The 23,003-nt window shown below is 44.3% G+C and overlaps 1 protein-coding gene across 1 annotated transcript in view; it reads left to right on the top strand.

Moving 5' to 3' along the window:
• Positions 1–22,769, top strand: part of SUMF1 (sulfatase modifying factor 1) — a 268,047-nt gene extending 245,278 nt beyond the window's left edge. The window contains exon 9 of the mRNA XM_078661661.1: positions 22,520–22,769. Within this exon, the coding sequence (XP_078517787.1) occupies positions 22,520–22,627 (108 nt within the window). The 3' untranslated portion in view covers positions 22,628–22,769. The remainder of the gene's footprint in view (positions 1–22,519) is intronic.
• The last annotated feature ends 234 nt before the right edge of the window (positions 22,770–23,003 follow it).

Here is a 23,003-nt window from a genome sequence, read left to right as displayed (position 1 = left end):
GGCTTGTACCGGGATTCTCCTGTATAGAGCCCCGGGACCTGCAGGGTCGTTCTTTGATGAACTACAAGTAGCTCTCTCAGTCCCTTGCCTCAGATCTGAGCATTGTATTCTTCTTGGGGATCTCAATGTTCACATGGACAATACATTGGACCTCGATGCAATGAAATTCAGTGACATCACAGCTCCATTAGGATTGCTTCCGTTTCTGCAGAAACCGACGCACAATAAAGGCCATACTCTAGACCAGATTTTTTCAACAAAATCTATTACGATAACGTCTATACAACCAGTACTATGGTCTGATCATTTTTTGATCTCCTTTTCTGTGCCTGCCACTGCTCTTACTCGGGTGAGAGAATCAATAGAGGCCACGCGAATTTCGCGCCCTTTCCATCTGCTTTCGGTGGATATGTTATCTGAGGCCCTTGCCACCTTTCCATGTCCTCTTTTGGGCAATCTGGAAGAGAATCTTAGTCTCTTTCATAATTGGCTGATAGCCAGATTGGAGATCTTAATCCCCGAAAAAAAGCAGAGCGTCGGCCCCTTGGTTCACTCCCCAGTTAAGGGAGCAGCGGCAGGGTTGTAAAAGGGCTGAGAGAGTCTGGAGACGGGCCTATGATCCAACTGAAATTTCGAGCAATAACTAAAGCCTACCACCAGTCAATCTGGAATGAAAAAAAGGCCTATTTCGAGCGTCGAATTGATGAGGCTGAAAATGGCTGTAAAGAAATTTTTAAAGTTGTTCTGGATTTCACCTCTCCAGCTATCTGTACACCATCCCATACTCACTCAGAAGTATGGATAAAACAGCTTGCAACTTTCTTTGTTAGCAAAATCACAACCATTCAAGCCTCTAACTTCCACTCTAGCTCTCAGTCGGTTGTGGGTTCCTCAACAGCCCCTTTACTTAGGGAGGGTCTAGGCCCCTCTCTTTTACAATTTCCACATTTATGCCTTGACACTTCTCTCGAGCTTCTGTCAAGTTTGAAATCAGGCTCTCCACTTGACCCGTGCCCGGCTAAACATCTGGGGAAGGTGGCACCCGCCCTAAATGCCTTGCTGAACCCCCTTCTGAATTCTTCACTGTCAACGGGAGTGGTCCCGCAGGCATGGAAAACATGCTCTGATCCTGCCATTGATCAAGAAGCCTACCTTGGACCCCCTCATCCATGCCAACTATAGGCCTATTTCCCTTCTCCCTGCTCTGGCGAAAGTGGCCGAGAGATTTGCACATCGGACGATTTCCAATTTCATCGAAGGAAACGACCTGTTGCATGACACGCAATCTGGGTTCCGTGCAAATTTTAGCACGGAGTCGGCTCTTCTCGAGGTCACGGATGCCATCAGGGAAGTACTTGACTCTGGGGGCAGGGCCATGTTGGTTATGTTAGATCTGTCAGCGGCTTTCGACACCGTTCCTCACGATCGCCTCCTTGTAAGACTCTGGGAGAGCGGCATCCGGGGAACGGTGTGGAAATGGCTTAAATCTTTTCTGGCCGACCGCGGGCAAACGATCTGGGCGCCCCCTTTCTCCGCTGATATGGCTCCACTAGAGGTAGGGGTTCCGCAAGGTTCCATTCTTAGCCCCATGCTATTTAACATCTTTATGGCCCCTCTGGCGGTAGTCGCGGAGTCTTTTGGCGCCCAGATCGTATCTTACGCCGATGACACCCAGCTCCTATTCACTTGTGATAGGGGCGGTTCATTCGACGGCGTACAGATCAGGGATTGCCTTGGCGCGGTTTTTGAGTGGTTCAGGTGTAATGGATTAAAGTGCAATTCCGATAAGTCGGAGCTGCTCTTTTTTGGATGCACCTGTGAACCAGACTGGAAAGCTTGGTGGCCACAAGACTTGTTTCCTCCTGACAATGTGTCTCTCCAGGCTAAAAACTTGGGAGTGATTGTGGACAATGAATTGTCCTTTGGGCCACATATTTCGTGCCTCTCAGGTAAATGCTTTGGCATTTTACGGATGCTGAGGAAGTTTCTTCCTCTAGTGTCTTTTCAGCATAGGAAGATTATCGTCCAGGCCTTGATCGGATCTCGACTGGACTACGCAAACGCTCTTTTCTTGGGTCTACCAAAATATCTTTTGACCCGTTTGCAAGTAGTCCAGAACTCTGCAGCCCGTGCTATTTACGGGCTCCCGAGAAGAACAGGTGCCACGGTGTTATTGAATTCTTTACACTGGCTACCGATCGCCAAAAGAATTCTTTTCAAGTGCCTGACTTTTGCCTTTAAAGCTTTACAAGGATCAGGCCCTAAGTACATAAGGAAACGCCTTTCCCGATATGTACCCAGTAGGCTACTAAGATCATCCTGCTTATCTAAAATGACAGTCCCGGCTATCAGGCGTGCAAGGATGGGAGGTCGTTCTTTCCGCTACTTAGCCCCGAAGGAATGGAATGAACTACCACTTTCTCTCAGACAGGCTCCCAGTCTCCTTGCTTTTAGAAAAGAGCTTAAAACATGGCTTTTTAATAAATAAATTTGATCCGTCTCTTCTGTCTGCTTTTTAGTTGTTATGTGGTTGTTTTACTTGCTGATTTTCTTCACCAAAGCGCTGGGATGCTCCCTGGAGTAGCCGAGCGCTATAGAAGAAATAAATTAACATAACAAATTAACATAACAGAACTGATTAAATATTCGTTGTAGATTATCCCAGACATATCATACATGAATCAATTCCTTATCTTCATAAAGGTACCATATCGCATGCTAAAATTATCCAGAGTTCATGCTTCTCCTCCTATTAGCAACAATTAAAAATTAAAACCTTCTTTCTTCTTTCCCAAGATTCGCAGTGATCAACAGAAATGTTCACCCATTGTTCTCGTCCAGTTAATTCCGCAAAAAAAGGAAACAACATATCCAACTCATCTACAGACAATTTTCAAATACTGCTATTAGTATTTGGGAGTGGAAACACTGGCCGCTATAAGTTATCTTTGAAATGAACCACCTTACTAGGGATGGATACTATGTAAAGTGTGCTTGTTGAAGCAAGGGTGCGGGAGCTATATCTGCACTGCAGCAGAACAATTGTCTGTAGATCAGACGGATAAGCGAAATCAGTTTTTTGTGGAATTAACCGGAGCTGTGCCGGGAGAGGTCGAGGACCAATCTGGCTACGGCATTCTGGACATTCTGGAGCTTACGGAGGTTTTTCTGGGTAACACCGGTGTAGAATGAGTTGCCGTAGTTAGTCTGCTGCCAAGGAGCGTGTGAGTGATGGTCTTTCTGGATTTGGTGGGAGCCATTTGAGGGTCTTTCGCAGCAGGCAGGGTATTGAAACAGGTCGAGGATACTGAGTTGATCTGGCGGTCCTTAGTGAGCGTTGCGTCTAGTATGCTGCCAAGGTTTCATGCGTGGTCTGTCGGGGTGGGGGGGAGGGGAGTTCCTATCACAGATGGCCACCAGACATCATTCCATGCAGAGGGGGTGGATCCCAAGATGAGTACTTCCTTCTTGTCTGAGTTGAGCTTAAGGCAGATGTTCTTCATCCAGGTAACGACGGCCTTCATCTTTTTCTTGGAAGTTGTGCCTGGGTACGTTGGGTTTGTTGGTGAGGGAGAGGACCAGCTGTGTGTCCTAAGCGTAGGAGACGTGGTTCCTGACGATGGTTGTGAGGGGGGCCATGTAGATGTTGAAGAGGGTGGGGCTGAGAGAGGAGCCCTGGGGCACTCCGCTGTTGATCTCTGTCTGTTCTGAGAGGTATGGCGGAAGTCTGACCCATTGTGTTCTGCCTGTGAGGAAGGATCGAGTCAAGTCTAGGGCCTTGTCGCGGATGCCGGCGTCGTGGAGTCAAGTGGTTGGGGTGCGGTGGAAGACTGTGTTGAATGCTGCCGGGAGGTCCAGGAGGATGAGGGCCGCTGGTTCGTCCTGGTCGAAGAGGGAACGGATGTCGTTGGTGGCAGCGAGGAGGCGGTCTCGGTGCTCTGATTGCTTCGGAAACTGGATTGGGAGATGTCCAGATCCAGATTGGGCAGGGGAGCAGGGAGATGGGTCTGAAGTTCTTAAGGTCTGTTGGGTGCGCAAAGGGTTTCTTAAGGAGTGGGTTGATTTTGGAATGTTTCCAGTCGTCGGGAAGGAGGCAGTCTCAAGGGAGCAGTTGATGGTTAGGCGTAGCTCAGGTGAGATGGCCGGGGCAGCTCTGTGGAAGATGCGGTGCGGGCAAGGGTCTGATGGTGCTCCAGAGTGGATGCTTTTCATGGTCTTTAGGGTGTCGCCCGTGATGAGTGGGGTTCAACTGAGCAGGGTCTGTCTGAGGGTGTCGGTGGAGGATGTTGCTGGTGTGGTGGGTAGGTCCTGGTTGTCGAAGTTATCCTAGATCGTCTTGATCTTGTGTGGGACGAAGGTGCTGATTCTGTTGCAGAGGTCTTGGGAGGGAGGGACGTCTGTGGTTTTCAATGTTGGGTTTGGCGAATTCCTTGATGATGGTGACAAGTTCTTTGCTGTTGTGTACAGTGGTGTTTATTGTGCCTTGGAGGGCCATCTTCCTTGTGTTTTTGATGAGGTGGAGGATGCTTTGAAGGCGGTGTAGGCTTCTGGGGTTTTGTGGCTCCTCCATGTCTTCTGGTGTCATCTGCAGGAGCATCTGGATTCTTGGAGGGCAGGCATGAACCAGCTTGCTTTCTTGGTGTGTTTGCCGGTGGCTTTCATGAGTGGGGCTAGGATGTCTGTGCAGTTTGCGATACATTGGTGAAGGTTGTGTGCTGCGATGTTGGCATCGGAGGTTGACAGTGGTTAGGTGCTGTTGAGGGTGATGGTCAGTTGATCCTCAGTGACCTTGTCCCAGCTTGTGCGGGGGAAACGATGGGCATGCTTGAGTGCTGTGGATATGTTGAAGGAGAAGTGGATACAGTGGTGGTCTGTCCAGAGAGTTTCCGTGGCATCACTGTAGGAGACCCTGTTTCTTGCGGCGAAGACGGGTTTGAGTGTGTGCCCTGCTGTGTGTGTTGGGGCGGTGAATAGCTGTTTCAGTCTTATGTTGGCATGTCATGTAAAAGTAAAATGAATTTTGCGTTTCTGTGCACTATGAAATAGCTAGTAGCATAGAAGAGGCCTGGCAAGTGGGTCATGGTTCCTAATGCAAGAAAAGAAATTGGGCCCTACCATCCTGTGGATTAGTAAAAAAAAAAAAAGACAGCTGCTAATTGGGTGCAGTAAACCCCTCTATCCCTTGCTTTGGTGACACTGCACCTGCTGCACTGTTTATATCTACACTAATGTACAAAAAACCTTCACGTCAGTTATGCCTCATTCGCATGTTATAAAGAAATTCACTTTGGTCTTCTGGCCTCAAGGTGGCCATTTGTTTAGCACACTATTAAGGTTTTTATCTCCTATTCCTTTAATTCTTGTAGTGTCAAATGTTTCTGACTATGATACAGGGGTGTGATCACATCATGTCTACTATTGGATCTATTTGAAATTTCAAGAGCACCCCTTAAGAATTATCTTTTTAATTTATAGTTTTTTATACAATCTCCTTAGGAGCGTGTGCTGTAAAATGCACCAGAATGTATACAGACTAAGCTCCTAAGCCACTCTTCGGAATAGTTGGGCTCGTTTGCTTCACCCATTCCCTTTGCATAGTCCAGGACAGGAATTTGAACCCCACCACTGTTAAAAATCACTATCCGCCAAAGACTTTATAAGTTTTACATTCAGGGTAGAGGGTGTACTGCTGTATTCCCTTATCCTGATAACAACCTGAAATCTCTGATGGGTCCTCTGTTTCAAGCCTAACTCTCTTTGCTTTACATCAGATAATGTATTTAAGTTCTTAGGGCCTATACGCCCACTCAGAGAGGCAACCGTAAAGCACCAGTAGTAAAGACAGAGTTGGAGACTAGGAAGTGTATACAAGGTTACAGCACCCAGGAAGGAATCTAGTTATGTGTGTATCACCCTATGGGGTCTTGAATATTTGTTTAGCCTTGCCTCTGTATATAATGTAATCTTAGTAGAGGAGCAAAGACAATGTGTGTGACTGCAGACAGTGTTATTGGAGGCAGAAAAATGACCACAGTAGATGATTGCAAACCCACACAAACTCACTCTTCTCTCTAAATGTAATGTATTATTATGGTGTCAGAGCAAAGACAGAGGCGGAGAGTAAGTGAAGTCTATGAACCTGTAGCAGTTAGGAAATGGGTGACCTGGTGGCTGGCCTCTGTCTTCCACTGATGTTTGTTGGCTATGTACATGTATTATACAGACACAAAGACAGATCTGGACACAGTACACACTTGCAGCTTCAAAGCACCATGAGCAAAGACAGGCAGCAACTCTGTAGGAAAAACACACTGTCTTACAGGGCTAGAGGGATGTTTATAGACCAAGCCTAAGTATTATCCCCCGTGGAAATCAACGATCAACTACAAACTTAGGGGTCTATTAAGGGATCCAAAAGTGATCCTCTACTCAAGGTAACCTCATCAATAGTACAAGGGTACGATGACAGTGACACTCACAGACCAAATCACAAAATGTGAAGAACCAATAACGTGAGTCACCCCTGGTTCAGGATTCCCATCAACGGTCTTGTAATGATCAATGTTATCATTTGGTAATCCTTATCGGGTATTATGTCTCTAGATCATTGAGACCGGCATACCCAGATAACCAGATATGGGGTAGCGACCCACAATCCCTCGGTACTACCACATGATGTTGATGTGATGGGAAGTGCAGTGTAAAAATATATGTATGTGGTGGTCTAAAAAAGGATAGGGAGCTCAACCAAGGTAAATTTTAATGATTGTTGGCCCCTTCCCTAATAAAAACAAGAACAGTATAGTATCATCATCGCAGTACAAGCAAATAGCTGCGAGGAGACCAACATGTTTCAGCCACTAAAGGTTAACTCCTCTGGCTTACGTCAGGGTCCCTGTTCAAATAATATACTACTGCTTACAAGTGGATAAAGTGTGAAAAAATATACAAAAAAACACACACAAGTGAAAACCAGTAAAGGATATAGTATTCCATAAACTGTGTCAACTCCTCTCTTCGGCACCTGGTTGCAAATATACTGTGTAAGGAGGACAAACGTACAGGAAGATCACAATCAGCTACAATGGTCTGTGGTAAACATAATATTGTTTAAAAAAAATTAATCTACTTATTTACTCACCCAGGGTGTCCGGGGAGTGGACCTCACCTCTTCCTGGACCTGGCTCAGGATATGTGAGACCCCGCTCTACAATAACACAAACCGGCTGCGTAAATTACAAAGACCAGGAGGTCAAACATTAATTTACTCTTGCGGTGAAAATACTGTGTCAGGAGCTTATTAACACCCATCGAGAGGTACTCCAAACCACCCTCTCTCCACTCCACTATCAACTTAATGTCTGCACATACTATTAGATACAGTCTTCCATTACTCCAGCAAATAGCTGGTAATATGAAGAAAAGCCTAAAAAGATAAACATCTGCTAGACCAAGTGGACCAATTCTCCTACCTGTCCGTCGTTGTCTCAAGCCGTGACTGAGTCAGGGGGAGGCACAGACTCACCTGTGCACTGACTTCTTCACTGTGCTGGTAGGTGTCGTCCCACCAATCAAACCCTGCAGGGGAGGGGGCTTGCCCTGTCGCCGCCTACATAGGGAACTGTTATTTAACACTACCAGGGTGATTGATCCAGCGCTTAGACTGGCAGGAGTGCCCATCGCTAAAGTCAAGACTGCCTGAACTACCCAGTGCTTATTACTCGCACTTCCTCAATCACCAGCTCATTGATGGCATCGCGCTCGTATTCTCGCGAGGTTTGAGTCAAACTACCCGATGACGTCACAGCGGCCATTTTGGTAGTTTAATGGTTAAAACACTCGCATATTGTGGACTCTCACACATGTACCCCCCCGAGAACTGTACATCTCGAAAGGCTCACAAACGCATCACTCAAAGGTAGTAACACGATAGAGTCAAATAATACAATGGGGACATCCATGTGCTGCGACCCGGCCTCGCGCTCGTTCTCTCGCGAGACTAGCAGGAAGAAAACTACGAAATGACCTCACAATAACAGTGTCCATCGCTAAAGTCAAGACCAAATGATAACATTGATCATTACAAGACCGTTGATGGGAATCCTGAACCAGGGGTGACTCACCTTATTGGTTCTTCACATTTTGTGATTTGGTCTGTGAGTGTCACTGTCATCGTACCCTTGTACTATTGATGAGGTTACCTTGAGTAGAGGATCACTTTTGGATCCCTTAATAGACCCCTAAGCAACTCTGTAGGGCCTATGAAGTTACAGAAGACCGCAATCATAGGAGATCTGATTATTCCGATGTCCTCTTGTGTCACCAATTGCTCTAGATCACTGTTCAATGAGAAAATAGTGTGCGTGATGAGAAAGAGCAGAAGGATACCTGGCTACTGGCGGACACTCTAAAGGAGTAGAAGCTATCATCTGAAATGTCTCTGTCGTAGGCATAGTATTGTGGGGAAAATTGTGCTGGTGGAATCTACTCCATGTTTAAAGTTTCCTCCAGGATTTCCAGTCCCCTCCAAAATGTAGATGAGGCATAAGTGCGTAACTTGACGTCAGTTCTGTGCTTCTTGCATCTAAATATGTTAATACACAAGTACGAGTGGATGCTTTTCACAGTTGATCATTATTGGTGGTCCCACCATTTTTATCTGTGGGCCTTGTGTGCCCCCATAAAAAATAAACTATAAGGATGCGGGAGGGTGAACAGCTCCCAGAATCCTCCGAGTCCTCACAGAGGCACTGTCGAACAAAGCTGTGTCCATAATCTTTCGCAAACTAATCAATAACGCCCCTGACCCACTTGAGTCTCTGAGTAGGTCGTGGAAGACTTGGATGATGAGGACTGGGCAGAAGCTATCCAAAGCCCACTACAGATGCGCAGGTTTTAGACTGATCCAAATACAAATATTACATCGGACCTACTACTCATAGACATTACTGCATAAAATTCGCCGGGTGGCGACCCCGCAATGTAGAAAGGGATGTCGAGACGAGGGCACTTTTTTTCATACTCTTTGGGAATGTACACACATACAGACGTTCTAGGCTAAAACAATTGAATTAATGTCTACTCATGCGGGTGGGGGTGCCTTTAGATGTGAAATGGTTGCTTCTTGGATTACTGGGGAACCCTGTATGGCCTAGGTAGACCGAGATCTGGTTGCGATTGGCAGCAAGGGTGGCCAAGAGGAATATCGTTAGGTCTTGGGGCGGAGAACCCCCTCCCCCAGAGGTTGTAGATTGGAAGGCAGACTTGAACTGGTGCCAGAGGGCAGAACAAGTGATATACAAGGCCAGAGGCTGTCCCAAAAATTGGAGCAAGTGTGGGGGGCCTGGCAAGACCTCAGTAGTTAAGATTGATCAAAAGTCGGGACAGTAGTGCGGGGTAGTAGAGAGGGCTGACGGGAAAGGTCAGGGTGCCTTCTGCATATACGTGGACTGTGAAAGTGCCACTTTTGATTTGATGGAAATGCTCATACTGCAATGTGTCAACACCATGATCTGTACATGGATAAGTTCACTGACTTATTCTGTGATGTGTGCAATATGAAGCCTTTGTTTAGTAAAAATAATTTTTTAAAAAGGGATGCTGCTGCCCCAGAAAGCACCTACATTCAACTCCTAAGCTTATCAGTTATCGTAATGCTGATATTATAAACCACAGAAGCACATTTACTAAACTGCTGTTACTAGACACAAACCCAGAATCTTTGAAATCATAGCAAGAAGGTACCTGACACGTTGGTGGTGCGAAGCCGTACAAATTGCAGAATGTGTGCTATATATATCTCTCGTCACATAATGTAGCAAGACATTGACTCGAGTAGTGATCGTTCAAATGATCATCCATCAGCTTGTGAGAGTGAATACAGATTTTAAAAACAGGAGCACATGGTTTCTCTACTTATGCCTTAGCTGAGATTTCCCAGTCACGTTTCAGTTGGCCCTCTTGAGTGACTCATACATGAAATCCCAATGTGGATAGAAGCTCGCCAAGTCCTTGCTAATTTGACTTTCTAATTAGTTCAACCGTCTCTCCAGATTCTGGTCCCTGAGAGACTCTCTAATTAGTATCTCTGATTAGAGAATGACTGCAGTGCTATCAAAAAGTACCACAACCCATTTTTTCTCCAGTAATTCTTCGCTGTGAATTGAGTCCATGGGTAACTCTGTGCTGATGTGTTTTACTGCTGTATAAAGCAAACTGTTTGTTCATCATTTTGCTTCCTGGTCACATCTCTTCTGTTGTTGTGGATGCAGGCTGTGATGCAGTTGTTTTGGAGGTAACTTCAATGCGTGAATCACAGGAAAATGTCAATTTTAAGGAAAATCCTTAAAATGGCCAGAAAGAATACAAATGACGTTGTATGACCGCTTACATGGACAATTGTTTTTCTTTTGAAATTTTTAATCTAATTCTCTTACATTTGCCCCAGCCTGAGGCAAAACATCTTGTCTCCAGCATCAGTCGTCCACCTCCTCCCTTCCTTAGACACTCCACCTCTACTTCAGTATTGCATATGCTACCTTCACTAAAGCCAGAAAAAGAATAAACTAAAGTATTTCTAAATAGAAATTATCTTTAACCATTTTTTTAACCTTTTTGTTAATGATTTTAATAAAAATTAGTTTCAAATCAAATCTTAGTCCATTGTCGTCGAGTCAAGTGTCTTTATGTTGAATGTTTACAGTACAGTGGAGGAAAGTGTTGTAAAGTCTATTATTGTAGAGTGGAGTGCATATCGCACAGTGTAGTAAAGTGTTCTATAGTGTAGTGGCAAGGTGTCTCATATAGTGGAGTCAAGTATAGAGTAGAGTGGCGAGTTGTACAGTGTAGAAGAGTGTTGTACATTAGGGTGTTGTAGACTGTCATACAATGGAGTAGGGGGAAGTAGAGCAGAGTATAGTGCAGTGGCATATCGTAGAGTGGATTGGAGTGTCACTAAGTGTCCTACAATGGCATAGAGTGGATGGGCATGGAGGAATAAGTTGCATAGAGTGTAGTACAGTGTTGAAAAGTGAAGTTGCATACAGTGCAGTAGAGTGTCGGACAGTGGAGTGGCGTAGAGTATAGTGGCGTATGATATATGGTGTAGAGTGAGATAATGGTTATTAGAGTAGAGTGGTGTGGAGTGGTGTACACTGGAGTGGGGTAGCGTAGAGTGGAGTAAAGTGTCATACAGTGGAGTGGCATGCCGTGTACAATAGTGGCATGGAATGCAGTAGAGTGGTATGGTGTGGCGTGGCATAGCATACAGTAAAGTGTAATACATCAGAGTACAGTAGAGTGTAGTTGTCAGAGCCCGTCTGTGCGCCTGCAGTACAGCGCCGTGCGGTAGGAATGACTGGTTACACTTTTCCAGGAAGGAAAGACTACATTTCCCAGAGGCCTCGGCTGAGGCTACTTCAGTCTGGGTGACACGCATCCTGTTGCGTGTTATCCTGTTTCCTGTTCTAGATTCGAAGGAAGGAGGTCGCGTCTGGCTGCTTGCTTGGGGCTCGTCCTGGACGGCTGCTGTGGTCTATTCAGCGTTCAGGTAGGAGCGGCCCCTCGCCTCTAGCTTCCCCGTCATTGAGCGGAGCGCTGTGGGGATCCACGCGTTGCCGTTTGTTTTGAAGCACACAGTGAAGGAACTGTGGCGCTTGCTTTTCGTTGTGGGATTTGTTTAGAGGAGCGGAGCGGAGTGGTAGAGCGCCACACGTTGCCGGGTCTTCTCCTTCTATTTTCGTTTACTTTTGTGGCCATATTTGTTCTACTACTACGGGAAGTAGGTGGTGCGTGGTGGCGGTCGCAGCTCCACGTAGTCAGAACAAGCGCTTGTAATTATTCTTTATTGTAGACATTTGTTTCTATGTACTTGTGGAGCGCTGTGGCGGTCGCAGCTACGCGTTGCCATAAGGATTATCAAAGCGTCTAGGAGGTTGTGTTGTTCAGACGGTGCATTCATACTTTTACCCAACAACCTTCGTTTATCATTTACATTGCTCTCTTCCTTTGTTGGTACCTGGGGACTGCCTTGTGTTTAGGGTGTACTTTTCTCGACGGAGCGGAGTGCAGTGGTTCTTGCTTCCCACGCATTACCGTGTCCTGGAGTCTGACACCTTCACAGCTGCATTGTTCCCTCTCAGTCCAGTTCTTCTTTCATGGTGGTGACTCCCACCCGGAATCCCTATTGTGCAGGCTTAGGCTGTGTTTAAGGTATGAGAGGAGGTGTCCTGCCTGGGTCATGTGTGTGTTAGTACTTGCTATCATACAGACGTTAACCTATGTATGTTCCCTATAGGTCTCAAGCTTGTCTATTCTAAAGGGGGAACAGAGAAAACCCGTAGAAAGGTCCTGCTTTTTACCCCACAGGTATTTAGTCTGCTAATTAGTACATTAGATATTACGGTATTGCACGATCAGTGATCTTACCCCTGTATGTTCTGTCGTTTCAGGTACATCCCCTTCCCAGCTGTTCCCTTCCTTCCCTTCCCTGTTTATTATTTTACTTTTCCCCTCACCTAATGGCTCAAATCCTCTGTTGACTAATTATCAGAGTGTTTGTGACGTTTGGAGGTGGGCTTTATATTCGTCATCCGGATCCTGTGGAGCGTACCTGACAGTAGTGGCTTGTCTTCTAGTATTGGTATGTAGACTAAAGTAGAGTGGCATGCAGTCTAGTAGCGCTTTTTGGAGTGTTATACATTACAACGGAATGGAGCTTTGTACAGTGGAGTAGAGTGGAGTACTGTGTCAGAGTAGAGTGAAATAGTGTGGTGCAGTGGCATACAAAGAGTTGGTTACAGTGTATTCTAGTGGACTGAAGTATAGAGTGGAATAGTGTTGTACATTGACATACAGTATAGTACAGTGTTGTACCGTGGAGTGTAGGGGTATAGATTGGAGTCAAGTGTCGGAGTGGCATACAGTGTAGTAGAGTGTTGTGTGGGTTTCATAGAGTACAGTGGTGTGTCACTTTGGAGCTGCGTAGAGTGGATAGTTGAATAGGAGAGCAGAGTGAGGTAAAGTCTCATGAAATGGAGTAGCATCGAGTGCAGTTGTATAACGTGGTGTGGAGTAAAGTATAATAGAGTGTATTAGCGGGTTGTTGAGTGGTGTGGAGTGGCGTAGGTAGTAAACTGTTATACATTGGAGTGGGGTCTCGGACAGTAGCAAGTTAAATAAAGTGGAGGAGAGGGCCATTTACTGGTATAGCGTACACTGGAGAGGCATACAGTGGAACAGCATAGACTAGATTGGCGTGGTGTGGAATAGTGTCGAGTGTTGTTCAGTGGAGTGGTGTAAAGTGTACTAGAGTATAGTGTAGTAGCGTATGGTGGAGTGATGTAGACTGGAATGACGCACAGTGAAGTAGGGTAGAGTGGAATACCATATAGTAGAGTGGCGAAGATTGATGTGAACAGAATAATAGTGTACCGTGTAGTGGCGTAGAGTGGAATGGCATACAGTGGAGTGGGGTAGAGCGGAGTAGCATACAGTGGAATTGTGTAGAATGGAGTGGAGTCCAATGACTAGTGTAGAATAGAGTGGACTAGAGAACACAGGAATGGAGTAGTGTATAGTGGAGTGGCAGACAGTGGAATACCGTACAGTGGAGAGGCATAGAGTGGAATAGCATATAGAGGAGTGGTGTAGACTGAAGTGGCGTACTCTGGAGTGGGGAAGAGTGTAATGGCATACAATGGAGTGACGTCCAATGGAATAGTGTTGAACGGAGTGGCATAGAGTGGAGTAGCAGGTAGTGACTTTCAGTGAAATAGCATACAGTGGAATAGCATAGTAGATTGGCATACAGTGGAATGGCCTAAAGTGAATTAGCATATATTGGGGTAGCATATAACGGAGTGGTGTACACTGAAGTGTAGATGTGTGTAGAGTGTAATAGTGTAGAAAGGACTGGCGTATAGTGGGGTTGTGTACAGTGTAATAGCAGTGAGCGGAGTGTTGTACAGTCCGGTGCGTAGAGTGTAGTAGTGGATAGTAGAGTAACGTACAGTGGAATGGCGTATCATGTAGTGGTGTAGACTGGAGTGGGGTAGAGTTTATTAGCATACATTGGAGTGGCATCCAATGGGATAGCGTCGAATAAAGTGGTGTAGATTGGAGTGACATACACTGGAGTAGCGTACAGTGGAGTAGAGTGGAGTGGCGTAGAGTAGAATGGCGTACAGCGGAATGGCATATAATGGAGTGGGGTAGACTGGAGTGGCTAAAGTGGAGTTGCGTACAGTGTAATAGCGTCAAGTGCAGGGGCGAGGCAGAAAGTGGAGTTGCATATACTGGAATACCATAAAGTGGTGTTGAGTGGAGTGGTGTACCGATATATGTGAAATTTAGCAGCAATGTAGATTATGGTGTGAAGAGTAACGCAAAACTGTGAATTGCGCTGCCTTGCGTTTCTCCAGATTTACCAATCAACAGAGGGCAACACATGGTGTTGCTTTGTAAATCTGACTTAAGTATTGTGTTGCCCATGCGACACCATGCGTGAAACAATGGTACCGCAATACAATAATACAGCTAGTCCTTAGTAATTTTGGGCCATGTTATACTGCTGTAAATTTGCAGTATACTGTGGTACATGGTGATGACAAGCCAGTATATAATTGGATAATGGCTGTTTTTAGAAAATGAAATGAAAAGGCAGCCATATTGTTTTACTATACTCTGGCTATGCTCTGTGTTGGGGCCTTAGATGTAGTGATATAGGTACGTGGTAGATTTTATTATACGTCTCTATAGGAAGGGAAAAGGGGGCAGCGAGCCACCACACCCCAGGAAAAGGGAAAGGGGGCGGTAAGAGGAGGAAGAACACATGACCTTGACAGGGGGCAGGAGTAGCGAGTGGGGAAACCTGTTCTGATGCCCGGGGAGTGAGCACTTGGGAGGGCCAATGGCCACAAAGTACAGGAGGGGGACCAGTAGGCCACAAGAGAATGGCATATCCAATTTGCTTTTAGAATCCCCCCAAACATGGATGGATCAGAGCGGAGGGCCTGGTTCTAAAATTATTCACCTCTTATCCACACAACTGCCCCCAAATAATAAAAATAAACCTCTCGCCATAACCAGGGGTGTCCCTCTAGGTTTAGTCCTCTCACCTACTCTTCAATATCTACATGGAAACCCTCCCACCATACTCAAAGAAGCAAACATTCCATACCACCTATATACGCACGACACCCAGCTCTAGAAGTATCCTCTCTAGAAGACCTGCGCCGGTTAAACTCCACCCTCATTAAATTCCAAAACTGGATCTCCGACATCCTCTTGAAACTCAACCAAGACAAGACGGAGATCATTCTCCTTTCCAACAGTGGCTTAATACCAAGAGTGGATTAATACCATCGATGTTTTTAACTGCAAACTGACTCTTGCTGAAGACTGAGCATGAGCCTAGACATAAGGAATACTGCAAAAAGTGCATTCTACAACCTAAAACTGCTATACAAAATGAAGCCCTACCTCCCTCCAAATAAATAGAAAATCGGCACACAAGCGATGGTGCTGTCTAATTTGGACTACGGGAACGCCACCCTCACTGCCACTGCTAAGTTGCACTTAGCTCCTCTAAGAGCCACACAATTCAGCAGCAAGGATGGTCACTGGAGTAAAAAGACACAATCACAAGTCCCCCTCCCTAAATAATCTAAAAGACTACCGATTGAAGCCTGTTGTCGTTCCAAAACTGCCTGTCTCACTCACAAAGTCACTCACACCGGGAAAGCAGTCTACCTTGCAACCAAACTCACTAAGGCAGGCCAGCTGAGAAACTTAAGAAGCACCAACACTCTGCTTCTCATTCCACCGAAAAAACATAAACAAAAAGCCCTTGTTCGTCCCCAAAATCTGGAACTCTCTCTCAGTTCACATCAGGACAAATCCTTCCTTCATTAGCTTCCAAGGCGATTTAGAGACCTTCAGCACCTCAACCCTTCAGACTCCAAAACCTAGTACACTACTGGAATCTCTTCTACAAACTACATAAATTCTGTTTTGTTTCAGCTCTCAAGTAATTGCTCTAATTTGTTTAACACATTTTTCTCTCTGTAATCAATGTCTTCCTCCACTGCCTTGACTATGTCTGTAAAGCACTCTGATTCCCTTGGGTCTTGCCAGCACTGTATAAAACTCTTTAAATAAATTAAGGTTTCCATAAATGTGGTCAATGTGTAAATTCTGAAAATATATGGGCAATACCTAGGAATATATATTACCTACCACCGACAAGCAATATATAAAATATTTATTCCTTGTATTCCTTGTACCAACTGCATATATGTACTCGTGTCCTTGTCATCTACAATATGTAGGGAGCATCCTCTTCTCCTTAAAGAAACGTATTTTGGAACATCAGCGAGCAATTGGAAATAGAGATGTCACATCCTGTTGCAAGACATTTTGGACAGGTTCATGGTAATGATGCTTCTAAACTACAGTTTTCTGGCATTGATAGAGTGCAAAGGAATGTACGTGGAGGCAATAGGATTAAATAACTGAGGCAGCTGGAATCCATATATATTCTGAATTTATTTATTTATTTGTTGAATTTATATGGCGCAACAGCTACCCAAAAAGGGTTCCCCGGCGCCTGGACACCCAGGGGGTGTTGAATAAGGTTGAGGAGTTGGAAGTGGATGTAAAATAATTTTGTCCAGAATTCTTCTATCTACCGCTTAGTCGCTGAGTAATTGTTTCTTGTGATCCATTCTCTTTTGTTACGATATAATTTTTCTACCTCTATTCCCTCCCTATTTTGTTTTCTTTTGCTGCACGTATCAGTCTTTTAACTCTGATTAATTTTGAGACCTGGTATATTTGTTATTATTACTGGTATCATAGTTTATATGTGGATTTCCCGTTCAGATCATTGGTTTGATTGTCCACTTGGGCCTTTTTTACCAGTCCACGACAGCTTCTTTCAGGGGCGATTAACATGATTTATTTCTTTTCAGTGTTCATTGAATGTACTTACACATCATCAGGATTGATTTTTGCTGTTTTGTGTATGTTATATTTAACACGTTGATATATTGTATTATTGTTGAAAAAGCACACTTCTCTGATGGTATATACAATGAATGTATAATTATTGTTCATAATTGATTCGGAAGATAAATTCTATTTGAATTCTAGGAGTGGAATTTACTGATTGTATGCCAAAATGTTTTTTCTTTGCAATCGTGAAATCATGATGGAGTATTTCTTTTATGTTTATGAAATGAACTTTCTTCTGTCACCATGATGAAATTTTCTTCTGTCTATGAAATTGTTCTACTATTTTCTAGAGATGGTGGGTCACTTATCTTGACAAAGGGTCTGCTGACGTGTTTCACAATAAATCCTTGTGTATATGAACTATCTTGAGTGCCCGCCTGCTTTTTGGTTAGCCAAAATCTGCACTGAAATTATCTATCTATCAAAATTTTCTAGTGGCAGTCACCACTGTATGGTTATAGTTAGGACCTAGTAACCATAGGAAGTGAATTTTTTGATTCGCCAATAACTTAGGTGCTATTTGACTAATCCTCACAAAACTTTCCAAAACAGCCAAAGTGGCTGAACAGAATGACACCAACTTTGGCAGTAAGCTAGTGCTTTACCCAGAAAGTGTGCTTTTTGTGATTGGCTGTAAATCTGTTCAGTAGTTTCTGAGAAATAAGGTTCAAAATGTATAGCAATCTGGATGGCTGGGTTACATGAGAACGTAAAAAAAAATAATAGAGCGATCTGATTCACTGAGGGGGCTTCCCCCCACCCCCATCTGCCACCTCGAACCCACGGAAGTTTGTACCCTCATTGGCCAGCCGCAATACAATGAAAAATGTGTGGCTGCCATTACAAGGACTCTATCCCAGTGCTATGATTATCAAAAAAAGAAAACTTTTGGGGTTCCACGATTCTGTGGGACTCTTGTGTGAGCCAGTACGACCAACCCTTACTCTCGCAAGAATCCTGCGGGATCAGAAAAGGATATAAGAAAAAACACAGGTGGGGTTGATGTCGCTTGGGCAGACTGAGCCCTGCAGCCAACTGGATGCCATGCATTGTGGGGGGTCGGTTGTCTGCAGGAGGGTTGGATGCAGGCCCAGTGGCCAAATCACTTAACCCAACCCCACTTAAGCCATTCATGGTAGGAGGTTGACTACCCGCAGGGGGGTGGAAATGGCAATAACCTATCCCTTTACGTAAAACAAAAACACCTCGAAATTTTTTAAAACTCATAAATTCACAGGAAAAAACAAATGTTAAAGTGACATTATAGTCAGCTGCAAATGTAAGTTAAAACGTAAAACATTTAAAAAAAAAATGAAATTCAACAATTATATTTAAACTAAGTAACTATAACTTGTGTGCTCATCCTGCACTGATTAAGAGCTCACATATTATGTCACTCATTACAGCACTCCCGTTCTAGTGTATTATTGGTAACATCACTAAGGATATCATTTTTGACAACACCGTGCATGGCAAGTGCACAAGTTACAGTTACTTCATTTATATTTCACTATATTTGGTGAATTTCAGTTTTATTTTAAAGTGCTACATTTTAACTTACATTTTTACCTACCATTTAATTTCCCTTTAACCTTTGTTTTTTTCTAAATATAAATGGATATTTAAACCTAACTATAACATTACTTTAACCTTTGTTTTTAGTATATTTTTTAGTAGATGTGTGTGTAAATATATATATATACTTTTATTTGTACATGTGTATGTATATATATGTATATATATATGTATATAGAGAGAGAGAGAAATCAAACATTAAATGTCATTTTTTGTGATTTAGTCAGTGAATGTTGTCTAAAGCTTATCATATTGATGTAGCTCATCCTCTACTGTTATCACTGATGTTCTGGGAAGTGTTCTGAAGCCCCGCTAACTGTAATACTGAAAATACACTAAATACACAAACCACAGAAGAAATACGTGCTGCATGGCATTGCCTTTTCTCCCGTTCTCATTCACTGAGCCCAAGACCACAAGTCTGTGTCCTTTAATGAGACCTTTCAGGAAGTGTTCTGCATATTTTTTTTTCTGCTCCTATTTGAGCAGTGCTGAACAGTATTTCTTTTAAAGTAGAACAGAAAGCACAACAAAGTCGCTGCCTCTTCACAGGGCGGCTTAAATCGCCGAGGGCTATTTTTAAAATAAGAGCTAATTGTAATTTATAAATGGTATGAAGTCAGTGCTTGGAAATCCCAGAAGAATACTCTCAACCTTGAGATTAGTGAGGTGTTATCGTTCCTGTCGCAGCTTTTCCCTTGCCACTTTCATTAGGGGAGCAGAAATAATCTACAGTCTTAAATTTAAATGTCAATGTTAAAACTTCACTCATTTTTTTTAACACAACTATCCCAAGATGTTTTTGTAGTTTCAGGTGGGTCTGTGACAGCCTTGGTTTATCTTAGTAACTGGACAGACTGTTTGATATTAATCTTATTTTTGCAATAATCTGCAATATGGTCATTAACCCCTTGCATGCGCCCGCCATTCTGCGCCTGTGTGGCAAAATCGCAAGTGGGCGGGTTTATGACTGCCCCCAGCCGTCATCAGCACACGAGCACCGCAGTGCATGACGGCTGGGGGCCGTCATCAGCATGCAAGGGGTTAAGCATTGAGTTAGCGTGCTGCCCAGCCTTTTATTTCTTGATTTCATTCATCTCGGATGCTCAGGAGCAGGTGTCTTTCAGGTCTCACTGAGGTGGTAAAACAGGTTGTACATTCAATGATGGATGACCACCATTCGTCTCTTAATCCTAGCCTGTAAACACATGTAGAATCTCTTTGATGTATGAAAACCAGCTCTCTAACTCTCAAGCTGCAGTCAATGAGACCACTTGGGTCCAAAGTGGGCCTTCTCTTGACGATTTTACAACAGGGATCGTAAGCCAACATTTTGTCATAGATGGGCAATGCGCTGATAGTTGGTACCCTTCAAGTGTCCGGCACTGCCTTGTCTCAGGGTGGTGGCAAGTGAAAGGGCACTCTGGATAGGGTCTTCAAATGTGTGCTTCTGCCTGGACATAAGCTGACAACACCCTGGCTCAGCATAGTGGATGGTCTTTGCCAGGATTCCTGCTGCTCCGATTCCTACGCTGTTACCTTTGGAATGGTTCTGGCTAGGGTGTGCACTTCAGCCCAGTTTGAGTCACATAGCATTTTAGGTCTACCCACCACCCTCGGTAGAACCGTGGTAAGATTGGGCACACTGGATACTGAGCGCTAGTACTAATCTCATTTCCATTAGGGAGGAATGAGCCCGACCTTGCTGCATGTGGTACCGGTCCTGATAGGTTGCTTAGGAACTTCATAGAAAGCACTAGTAAAACCAGGCCCCAAGGGCACTGTTGAGTAAGCTCAGTGCAGCAAATGATCCCAAAAGAACAGTTTACCTGACCAGGGACATTCTGAGGTATTTGTGAATAAAAGGGTCACATCTCGTAGACCGCTAGGGTCTCCGTAGTTTCCAGTTACAAACAGGAAGCAGTCAAAGAGTCTGTACAGTGTGCAAGGGCGCCTCGTTTGCTATGGCGAAGCAGTATCACCCCACTGCTAAAATGTAGCAGATAGAAGAAAAATAAAATGACAATAGATTTTTTGGTCATTTTATTTTTGACTTCCAATCCGCGAGTCTAGGGCGGGCCGGGCCATGTTGCGGCATCACCAGCAGGAAGAGGAGGAGTGGTAGGCATTGAAAGTGCGCATGTCGGATTGGCCGGCCATCTTGGGATGGACAAACCGACATACGCACTTGGATATCTCCAGGTAGTTCCTTGGAGATATCTGCAGTGCTCAGGGCACAGGCTTCCAGTTCCTGCTAGAGCGTGAAACCGGCCCGCTCCGCCCAATACCAGTGCTGCTCTCATGCTGGGAGTAATCGCATGAGAGCAGTGTTGGGATTGCATGGGGAGTGTGTGCTCATGGGGATAGCATTGCCGGGAGCAGATGATCACGGCAGCTGGCAGCGAAAGGAAAGTGTATTCTTTCCCCGCGCTGCACTCCCAGGTCCGATTGGCAGCAGCCGCTGCTGACAGTGCCTGTAGCTACCTATTGGAATGCTGGTCTACTTATATAAGAATATATGCATTATAATGCTTGCTGGATTGTTTACATGTATTTGTGAAACCTACTTTTAACTAACAATGAAAGAATATGTTACAGGCTTCCGGAGAATCTGTTGGGTAGCTAACACAATTAATTTGAGAATGGCAGAGAAAGTTTCTCACCTTTCACCTGAAGAAATGGAAACCTTTCCATGCGTTTCAGGGGCCAATTAGAGCTCGCCCTCCTTTCCAGCCTTGTGGCCTACAGATCTTTTCGCTCATCTGAGAACAGCCAAGAACACTTTATGCTTTGACCTGAGGACACAGGGCGCCTTCCATTCATCTAACAAGGGTGTCTCTGCTTCGTGAAAGGTTGTTGAGAATTCTTTCTCGGTTTAATTTATCTAAACGATTTAACCTGGTTCCCTGCCACGTCTTTCAATTCATTTCGATTGAGCATTGCTGATAAAAAGCTGTGTGAGTTACAGGCGATGGTGCTAAGAATACTGGCAAAAGGTTTGATGCAGTTAGGCCCCCTTCAGACTCCTCAACAAGCCCTAACACCTGGCAGTGTTTCACTTTGACCTGCTGTTTGGCTAGTTTTGATTGGCTGGAAGAAGTGAGACAAGGCTCCCAGAAATGTCATTTTTCTTGATTCTTACTTGTATAGACAAAAACATTCTGTATTTTTATACATTTTTAAAAACGAATAGAAAAATATGATCTTTGAAGTGTCAGTCAATGCTATCACTCATACGCAGCAACCCACCAACTTTTAGATTGACAGCATAGGGATTTAATAAAAGGAAAGCGTTTCAAAAGCCAGCATACACTGCTGCAAACGAGCAGATTTGCTCGCACTGAAATGCTGCATTCAGCTGGTTGTTTTGTTTTATTGTATCTGGCTACTTAGCACAAACCCCAGAGACATCCAAGTGTCCGTGTCCGTGTACATTTGGTAGACAATTTACTGCATTTATTTAATATATATGTATTCAATTTAGTTATTAATTAATTGGTTAATTAGTGTGAAAATATTGGAGTTTGAACTTTTTTCCACCAACGAAAATAAATAGAAAATAAAACATCAATAAAATGATAAAGAAAGGTTTAAGTGTTAAAAACATACTGTATAAGTAGTAGCAATACGCATAAGAAGGCCATGTGTTTTAAAGGACAGATCACAGTAGATCGAATTGGAGAGGTACTACTGCAGGCCACACTGCATTTCATCTTCAGAGCTTCACTCAGCCAAGCCATGCGCACAAGCTGACCAGTGGGCGGGACCAAAAGCAGGGGAAGGATTCCAAGGCAGACCCAAGCCCACTGCACTTATCGACTGAAGGCAAACTTAGGACATGCTTTTGGTGGTCTAAGAGTTTTAAAATCATTCTCTATTAACTGCACTTTTTGAATTTGTGCTGACTGATGTCTCCCTTGTTTCCATTCAGTCCTATTGCTACAGGTACCGCTGCGCAGCACGAAGTCAGAATACACCCGACAGCTCGGCATCTAACCTGGGCTTCCGTTGTGCGGCCGATGTCGTCACGGAAGACTGAGAGCTCTTGGTGGGACTGAAGAATCTTCGCCAGTGGGAGAGAAATCGCTTTTTACTCCCTCTTTTGGAAAACCCCAGAACTGCACTTTTTAGCAGTGTTAAATTCCAGGCAATAAGTACAATTGACTTTTAAGAATTAGGATGGGAGGAAATGCATTGCTTTAGACGACCAATGATCATGTAGGCTTGAGGTCCATTCAATTTCAGAGTTTTCATTACCTTTAATAATTGCAAGTGGTTCAGCATTGTGTGTGTATGTAATTATATATATCTTCTAATGCAGGCACTATCTGATTTTGTATGTGGGCAAAGACGTCCTCTGTAATAACTCCACTGTCTGAGACAATATCTTTTGATCCAACTTTCGCTGTTAATTA

The sequence above is a fragment of the Lissotriton helveticus genome, chromosome 9 (assembly GCF_964261635.1).
Source record: "Lissotriton helveticus chromosome 9, aLisHel1.1, whole genome shotgun sequence".
Classification (NCBI taxonomy): domain Eukaryota; kingdom Metazoa; phylum Chordata; class Amphibia; order Caudata; family Salamandridae; genus Lissotriton; species Lissotriton helveticus.
The sequence above is the reverse complement of the archived record's forward strand: the minus strand, read 5'-3'. Positions and strand labels throughout refer to the sequence as shown.